We start from the raw sequence: 9,495 nt of genomic DNA, 5'->3' as shown, positions 1-9,495 counted from the left end.
ATAGCTACCTACAGAGGAGAGAGGCCTGAGCCTAGCAGTGCAGAAGGCCTGTCCAAGCCAAGCCAAGGTCTAGCTACCTACAGAGGAGAGGACTGAGCCTAGCAGTGCAGAAGGCCTGTCCAAGCCAAGGTCTAGCTACCGACAGAGGAGAGGACTGAGCCTAGCAGTGCAGAAGGCCTGTCCAAGCCAAGGTCTAGCTACCTACAGAGGAGGAGAGGCCTGAGCCTAGCAGTGCAGAAGGCCTGTCCAAGCCAAGCCAAGGTCTAGCTACCTACAGAGGAGAGGACTGAGCCTAGCAGTGCAGAAGGCCTGTCCAAGCCAAGGTCTAGCTACCTACAGAGGAGGAGAGGCCTGAGCCTAGCAGTGCAGAAGGCCTGTCCAAGCCAAGGTCTAGCTACCTACAGAGGAGAGGACTGAGCCTAGCAGTGCAGAAGGCCTGTCCAAGCCAAGGTCTAGCTACCTACAGAGGAGAGGCCTGAGCCTAGCAGTGCAGAAGGCCTGTAGCAGTGCAGAAGGCCTGTCCAAGCCAAGGTCTAGCTACCTACAGAGGAGGAGAGGACTGAGCCTAGCAGTGCAGAAGGCCTGTCCAAGCCAAGGCCCACACCACGAGAGTGGAGAGGACTTGAGCTAGCAGTGCAGAAGGTATCCAGCCAAGGTCTACCTACAGAGGAGGAGAGGCCTGAGCCAGCAGTGCAGAAGGCCTGTCCAAGCCAAGGTCTAGCTACCTACAGAGGAGAGGCCTGAGCCTCAGCAGAAGGCCTGTCCAAGCCAAGGTCATAACTACCTACAGAGGGGAGGACTGAGCCTAGCAGTGCAGAAGGCCTGTCCAAGCCAAGGTCTAGCTACCGACAGAGGAGGAGAGGCCTGAGACTGGGTCTCGCAGCAGAAGAAAACCAACAGGCCTTACTGACAGGGTGATTATTCATTACCTCACAGGGTTAGACAGACAGGGAGTAGGGAAGCAGGCAGTAGACCTGGGTTTAAATATTAAAACCACTTTGACCGTTTGCTCTAGTCTCCCTGGTGTGTGGGAGTTTTGCACTCCTTGCGACTGTTCTATTGGTTCCATTGTGCGTGGCAACATCAATCAAACCCCGGAATTGATGCTCAAATAGTATTTGAATCCAGGTCTGGCAGGCAGCACCTCCTCTCTGGAAGCTTTGGAAAATCCTTGTCACTATGGTGACTAACCAACCCCTGTTGTTCACCGTGCTAGAGAGGGCCAACACTCTAGTGGGTTAGTGGGGAGAAGAGGGTGGATGTATGGATGGAGGTGGAGAGGAGAAATGGAGGAGAGGTGGAGGGGGAGGAGAGAAGAGAGGTGGAGGGGTGGAGGATAGGTGGAGGGAGGGGTGGAGAGGTGGAGGAGAGGAGGGGTGGAGGATAGGGTGGAGGGGTGGAGGAGAGGTGGAGGAGAGGGAGGGGTGGAGGAGAGATGGAGGGGTGGAGGAGAGGTGGAGGGGTGGAGGAGAGGTGGAGGGGTGGAGGAGAGGTGGAGGGGTGGAGGAGGGGTGGAGAGGTGGAGGAGAGGTGGAGGAGAGGTGGAGGGGTGGAGGAGAGGTGGAGGGTGAGGAGGTGGAGGGGTGGGAGGAGGTGGATGGGTGGAGGGGTGGAGGTGAGGAGGGTGGAGGGAGGTGGAGGGGTGGAGAGGTGGAGGGTGGAGGGATGGAGGAGAGGGGGTGGAGGGGTGGAGAGGAGAGGTGGAGGGTGGGAGGAGGGGTGGAGAGGTGGAGGGGTGGAGGGATGGAGGGGTGGAGGAGAAGAGGGAGGGGTGGAGGGGTGGAGGGAGATAGGAGGGGTGGGGAAGAGAGATGGAGGAGAGGTGGAGGGGTGGAGGAGAGGTGGAGGAGAATGGAGGGGTGAGAGGAAGGGATGGAGGAGAGTGGAAGAGGAGATGGAGAGAGGTGGAGAGGCTGGTAAGAGGTGGAAGAAGGGTGGAGGAGAGGTGGAAGAGAGATGGAAGGAGAGAGATGAAGAAGATGGAGAGAGAGGGGTGGGGAGGACCCAGAGGGAAGAAGGTGGAAAGAGAGATAGGAGGAGAAGGTGGAAGGAGATGGAAGTGGAGAGGATGGAGAAAGTGGAAGAAAGAATAGAGGAGAAAGTGGAAGAGAATAGAGGAGAGAGGTCAGAGGAGGGGGATGGAGAGAGGTGGAGAGAAGATGGAGGAAGGGTGGAGAAGAAGATGGAGGAGAGGTGGAGGAGATGTGGAGAGGTGGAGGAGGAGGAGAGAGGGTGGATGGATGGTGGAGAGGTGGAGGAGAGGTGGAGGGGTGGAGGAGAGGTGGAGGAGCGGAGGAGGGGGTGGAGGAGAGGTGGAGGAGAGGTGGAGGGATGGAGGGGTAGAGGAGGGGTGGAGGAGAGGTAGAGGAGAGGTGGAGGAGGGATGGAGGGGTAGAGGAGAGGTGGAGGAGGGATGGAGGGGTAGAGGAGAGGTGGAGGAGGGATGGAGGGGTCCTGGCATCACACCTAACCCCACCACCCCCAATGTCACAAACAAATCATCCCTTGGTTCCCCTCCTCTCCTGACATCCATGCCTCCTCTCATTTATAACACACACACACACACACACACACACACACACACACACACACACACACACACACACACACACACACACACACACACACACACACACACACACACACACAACAGTAAGGCTTCAGCCCAGTCTCCAGCCTCCAACAGTAATCAGTGTTGGCTTCAGCCCAGCCTCCAGCCTCCAACAGTAATCAGTATTGGCTTCAGCCCAGCCTCCAACAGTAATCAGTATTGGCTTCAGACCAGCCTCCAGCCTCCAACAGTAATCCGTTTTGGCTTCAGCCCAGCCTCCAGCCTCCAACAGTAATCAGTGTTAGTTTCAGCCCAGCCTCCAGCCTCCAACAGTAATCAGTGTTGGCTTCAGCCCAGCCTCCAACAGTAATCAGTGTTGGCTTCAGCCCAGCCTCCAACAGTAATCAGTGTTGGTTTCAGCCCAGCCTCCAGCCTCCAGCCTCCAACAGTAATCAGTGTTGGCTTGAGCCCAGCCTCCAGCCTCCAGCCTCCAACAGTAATCAGTCTTGGCTTGAGCCCAGCCTCCAGCCTCCAGCCTCCAACAGTAATCAGTGTTGGCTTGAGCCCAGTCTCTAGCCTCCAACAGTAATCAGTGTTGGCTTCAGTCCAGCCTCTAGCCTCCAACAGTAATCAGTATTGGCTTCAGCCCAGCCTCCAGCCTCCAACAGTAATCAGTGTTGGCTTCAGCCCAGCCTCCAGCCTCCAACAGTAATCAGTATTGGCTTCAGCCCAGCCTCCAGCCTCCAACAGTAATCAGTGTTGGCTTCAGCCCCGCCTCCAACAGTAATCAGTGTTGGTTTCAGCCCAGTCTCTAGCCTCCAACAGTAATCAGTTTTGGCTTGAGCCCAGTCTCTAGCCTCCAACAGTAATTAGTGTTGGCTTGAGCCCAGCCTCCAGCCTCCAACAGTAATCAGTGTTGTCTTCAGCCCAGCCTCCAGTCTCCAACAGTAATCAGTGTTGGCTTCAGCCCAGCCTCTAGTCTCCAACAGTAATCAGTGTTGGCTTCAGCCCAGCCTCCAGTCTCCAACAGTAATCAGTGTTGGCTTCAGCCCAGTCTCGAACAGTAATCAGTGTTGGCTTCAGCCCAGTCTCCAACAGTAATCAGTGTTGGCTTCAGCCCAGCCTCCAGCCTCCAACAGTAATCAGTGTTGGCTTCAGCTGAAACCTCCAGCCTCAACGGTAATCAGTGCTGAGCTGGAGGAAAGCAGCGACAGGTTTATAAGCAATTAAAAACCTATTCATAATGCTCTGCTTGAAGGTGTCGAACCACAAGCTCCCACACACACACACACACACACACACACACACACACACACACACACACACACACACACACACACACACACACACACACACACACACACACACACACACACACACACACACACAAACACACACACACACACACACACACACACACACACACACACATTAAATTCAAGGGTGCCTTGTAAAGATCCGGCGGCAGTGGGTAACCTGCCTTTACCATCGGTCCTATTAGCCAACGTACAATCATTGGATAATAAATTAGATGAACTACAATCATGTATATCTTACCAACGGGACATTAAAACTGTAATATCTTATGTTTCACTGAGTCGTGGCTGAACAACGACATGAAAAACATACAGCTGGGTGGGTTTACACTGATTCGGCAAGATAGAACAGCAATCTCTGGTAAGACAAAGGGTAAATATGTATATTTGTAAAGAACAGCTGGGGCATGAAATCTAATAGTCAGGAAGTCTCCAGGTTTTGCACGCCTGAGGTAGAGTATCTCATGATAAGCTGTAGACCACACTATTTAGAGAGTTTTCACACTAAGACCACACTCAATGAGCTCAGTTTTCCACAATTCCTGACATTTAATCCTGTAAAAATTCCTTTCTTATGATCATTTTCACTTTATTTTAAGAATGTGAAATGTCGAATAATAAGAAGAATATTTATTTCAGCTTTTATTTCTTTCATCACATTCCAGTGGGTCAAGTTTTACATACACTTAATTAGTATTTGGTAGCATTGCATTTAAATTGTTTAACTTGGGTCAAACGTGGGGAAATCTTTTTGTATCAAATCCGGCTTTAAACTTCTTCACAACAGTATCTCGGACCTGCCTGGTGTATTCCTTGTTCTTCATGATGCTCTCTGCACTTTTAACGGACCTCTGAGACTATCACAGTGCAGGTGCATTTATACGGAGACTTGATTACACACAGGTGGATTGTATTTATCATCATTAGTCATTTAGGTCAACATTGGATCATTCAGAGATCCTCACTGAACTTCTGGAGAGAGTTTGCTGCACTGAAAGTAAAGGGGCTGAATAATTTTGCACGCCCAATTTTTCAGTTTTTGATTTGTTAAAAAGTTTGAAATATCAATAAATGTCGTTCCACTTCATGATTGTGTCCCACTTGTTGTTGATTCTTCACAAAAAATACAGTTTTATATCTTTATGTTTGAAGCCTGAAATGTGGCAAAAGGTCGCAAAGTTCAAGGGGGCGAATACTTTTTCGCAAGGCACTGTACGTAATGACTGATCATTCCCCTTGCTAATGTGATTGTATTGACATTCCCAGCCTTAGTTACAGTTGTCCATGTTTTGTTCAAAACGGATTGTCTGTTTGTTTCATATATGCAGAGAGGTTAAAACACAGTCAGTTCCACTTTAAACAAAAACCACAGTCATTTTATTCAGGCCTCGTTCTACCTAATGCATCTCCCCAAGTGCTTATAGGAGGGAGGATTGGTCAATCTTTACTCTAAATCTATGACACCATATCTAAGAATGGTATGTATGTTGGGGGGTTATAAGGAGAGTTTGTCCGTCAGACTGCTGGACCAGTCATATATAACTACGATATGACATCACAGCTTCTGGTGCACCACGTCTGAACCCCTGCACTGGCCTGGAGGAGCAGCTGGGATGCACTCAGCACACACTCCCTATATCTCTGTGTTCCGTGCTGGGGTCAAGGTCTGTGTGTTCAGTCTAAGCAGAGAGTTTCCTGTTTAAAGCCCAGGGTCAGTGGAGCGGTCAGCTCAGCCCCAGGGTCACATAAACATGTGCCGGACGCCAGCCCCAGGCCCTCCACTACTCATGTCCAGCCCCAGGCCCACCAACAGCCCTCCACTACCCATGTCCAGCCCCAGGCCCACCAACAGCCCTCCACTACCCATGTCAGCCCCAGGCCCACCAGCAGCCCTCCACTACTCATGTCCAGCCCCAGGCCCACCAACAGCCCTCCACTACCCATGTTCAGCCCCAGGCCCACCAACAGCCCTCCACTACCCATGTTCAGCCCCAGGGCCCACCAACAGCCCTCCTACCCATGTCCAGCCCCAGGCCCCACCAACAGCCCTCCACTACCCATGTTCAGCCCCAGGCCCACCAACAGCCCTCCACTACCCATGTTCAGCCCCAGGCCCCCAACAGCCCTCCACTACCCATGTCCAGCCCCAGGCCCACCAACAGCCCTCCACTACTCATGTCCAGCCCCAGGCCCACCAACAGCCCTCCACTACCCATGTCCAGCCCCCGGCCCACCAACAGCCCTCCACTACCCATGTCCAGCCCCAGGCAGCCCTCCACTACCCATGTCCCCAGGCCCAGCCCTCCACTACTCATGTCCCAGCCCCAGGCCCACCAACAGCCCTCCTCCCATGTAGCCCAGGCCCACCCCTCCATGTCCAGCCCCAGGCCCACCAACAGCCCTCCACTACTCATGTCCAGCCCCAGGCCCACCAACAGCCCTCCACTACCCATGTCCAGCCCCAGGCCCACCAACAGCCTCCACTACTTCACGATGTCCAGCCCCCAGGCCCACCAACAGCCCTCCACTACCCATGTCCAGCCCCAGGCCCACCAACAGCCCTCCACTACCCATGTCCAGCCCCAGGCAGGCCCACCAACAGCCCTCCACTACCCATGTCCAGCCCCAGGCCCACAACAGCCCTCCACTACCCATGTTCAGCCCCAGGCCCACCAACAGCCCTCCACTACCCATGTCAGCCCCAGGCCCACCAACAGCCCTCCACTACCCATGTTCAGCCCCAGGCCCACCAACAGCCCTCCACTACCCATGTCCAGCCCCAGGCCCACCAACAGCCCTCCACTACCTATGTTCAGCCCCAGGGCACAACAGCCCTCCACTGCCAGGCCCCACCAACAGCCCTCCGCTACCCATGTCAGCCCCAGGCCCACCAACAGCCCTCCACTACCCATGTCCAGCCCCAGGCCACCAACAGCCCTCCACTACCCATGTCCAGCCCCAGGCCCACCAACAGCCCTCCACTACCCATGTCCAGCCCCAGGCCCACCAACAGCCCTCCACTACCCATGTCCAGCCCCAGGCCCACCAACAGCCCCTCCACTACCCATGTCCAGCCCCAGGCCCACCAACAGCCCTCCACTACCCATATCCAGCCCCAGGCCCACCAACAGCCCTCCACTACCCATGTCCAGCCCCAGCCCACCAACAGCCCTCCACTACCCATGTTCAGCCCCAGGCAGGCCCACCAACAGCCCTCCACTACCCATGTCTGTAGCCCTAGGCCCACCAACAGCCCTCCACTACCCATGTTCAGCCCCAGGCCCACCTAGGCAGTAGTAACCCATAACAAGTCCCTCCAGCAGTTGACGTGCCAAGTTATGGCCGTATTGTTATCTGACGGAATTCTCTAATGAATGGACATGTTTGTATAAACCTTGAATGAATCATTTTTATGGGTGGACACTTGATGTTGAAGGCTGAGCTGTAGTTGATAAACAGCACTCTTATATAGTGGATGTGTTAATCTTATCCAGATGGGATAGGGCCGTGTTGGGCGATGCAGAGGACTGTATTGGGTCTAAGGCAGCTGTTCCCAAGCGGGGTATGTGCAATGCCGTCGGGACGCCAAATAAAAATGTGATTCACTTTTTGAAAAAATATATTATTATTTATTTTTTTACTTCACATTTCAAACGCTTTAATGCAAAGGCCCCGTCCATAGAGACACGTACCATCTCTACTGTTGGTACTGCTACTACCAGCAGTACTACACCTGCACCTGTCGACGACACAAGCTGTTCTGCTTCCACGAGCTCATCCAATTCCAGTCTCAGTAATTCTACATTTGTTGTTAGCCCAGCTAGCATGTTAGCATGGACACTGACAGGTTGTTAGCCCAGCTAGCATGTTAGCATGGACACTGACAGGTTGTTAGCTCAGCTAGCATGTTAGCATGGACACTGACAGGTTGTTAGCTCAGCTAGCATGTTAGCATGGGCACTGACAGGTTGTTAGCCCAGCTGGCATGGACACTGACAGTTGTGAATCTGATGCAGCTGAAGAGCTACTGCCCCCTTACCTGGGAAAGCACCAAGCTACTGCCCCTTACCCGAGACAACACCAAGCTTCTGCTCCTTACCCAGGAAAGCACCAAGGTACTGTCCCCTTACCCAGGAAAACACCAAGCTACTGGCCCCTTACCCAGGAAAACACCAAGCTACTGTCCCTTACTCAGGAAAACACCAAGCTACTGGCCCCTTACCCAGGAAAACACCAAGCTACTGGCCCCTTACCCAGGAAAACACCAAGCTACTGCCCCTTACCCAGGAAAACACCAAGCTACTGGCCCCTTACCCAGGAAAACACCAAGCTACTGGCCCCTTACCCAGGAAAACACCAAGCTACTGTCCCTTACCCAGGAAAGCACCAAGCTACTGCCCCCTGACCCAGGAAAACACCAAGCTACTGCCCCCTGACCCAGGAAAACACCAAGCTACTGCCCCCTTACCTGGGAAAGCACAGAACAACAGAAAGGGACGTTGGACCATCAAAGAGGCTCAAATATGATGAGAACTACATTGATTTGGGGTTCACTTATATTGGGAGTAGTGCCTTTCCTTGGCCCTCACTAGCATGGAAACTAAATACAGGCACAGACTGGGTGTGGAAAATGATTTAAGACTGATCTAAGACTCTCCAATACAACCCAACATTGCAGAGTTATGTGCATCCTTTCAAGCACACCCTTCTCATTAACCTGTGGTGAGTTATTCACCATTTTCAATGAACAAATAAGGTTTTATATGTAAGATGGCTAAATAAAGAGGTAAATTATTGATTAAAATTATATTATTTTGTGCCCTGGTCTTATAAGAGCTCTTCCCACAAGCCGGGTTGTGACAAACTCACACTCATTCTTACGTTTAATAAATGTATCGTATAGTGTGTGTGTGGCAGGCTTACAATGATGGCAAACAACAACATTTGAGAGTGTACTGACCCTGGTGCTAGAGGGGGTACAGCTGACCCTGGTGCTAGAGGGGGTACAGCTGACCCTGGTGCTAGAGGGGATACAGCTGACCCTGGTACTAGAGGGGGTACAGCTGACCCTGGTGCTAGAGGGGGTACAGCTGACCCTAGTGCTAGAGGGGGTACAGCTGACCCTGGTGCTAGAGAGGGTACAGCTGACCCTGGTGCTAGAGGGGGTACTGCTGACCCTGGTGCTAGAGGGGGTACAGATGACCCTGGTGCTAGAGGGGGTACAGCTGACCCTGGTGCTAGAGGGGGTACAGCTGACCCTGGTGCTAGAGGGGGTACAGCTGGAGGGTGAATGTTTGAAGGGATACGGGACTATAAACAGTTTGAGAACCACTGGTCTATGGTGTCAGGTAAGGTGGAGGTGTTATGATCCTTGACTAGCCTCTCAAAGCACTTCATGATGACAGAAGTGAGAGTTACGGGGTGATAGTCATTCAGTTACCTTCGCTATCTTGGGTATGGGAACAATGGTGTACACCTTGAAGCAAGTGTGGACAACATACTGAGATAGGGAGAGATTGAATATGTCCGTATACACTTCACCCAGCTGGTTTGCTCTGAGGACGCGGCCGGGGATGCCGTCTAGGCCGGCAGCCTTTGCGAGGGCTAACATGCTTAAATGTCTTATTC

At 52.9% G+C, this 9,495-nt stretch overlaps 1 protein-coding gene across 1 annotated transcript; it reads left to right on the top strand.

The window, feature by feature from the left end:
- The first annotated feature begins 5,618 nt into the window (after nt 1–5,618).
- Nucleotides 5,619–7,157, top strand: LOC124030239 (proline-rich extensin-like protein EPR1). Its single transcript, XM_046341665.1, has one exon. It carries the CDS (start codon nt 5,619–5,621, stop codon nt 7,155–7,157), a length of 1,539 nt encoding a protein of 512 aa, XP_046197621.1.
- Nucleotides 7,158–9,495: the final 2,338 nt, after the last annotated feature.

This window comes from Oncorhynchus gorbuscha, unplaced genomic scaffold (assembly GCF_021184085.1).
Source record: "Oncorhynchus gorbuscha isolate QuinsamMale2020 ecotype Even-year unplaced genomic scaffold, OgorEven_v1.0 Un_scaffold_10117, whole genome shotgun sequence".
Lineage (NCBI taxonomy): Eukaryota > Metazoa > Chordata > Actinopteri > Salmoniformes > Salmonidae > Oncorhynchus > Oncorhynchus gorbuscha.
The sequence above is the reverse complement of the archived record's forward strand: the minus strand, read 5'-3'. Positions and strand labels throughout refer to the sequence as shown.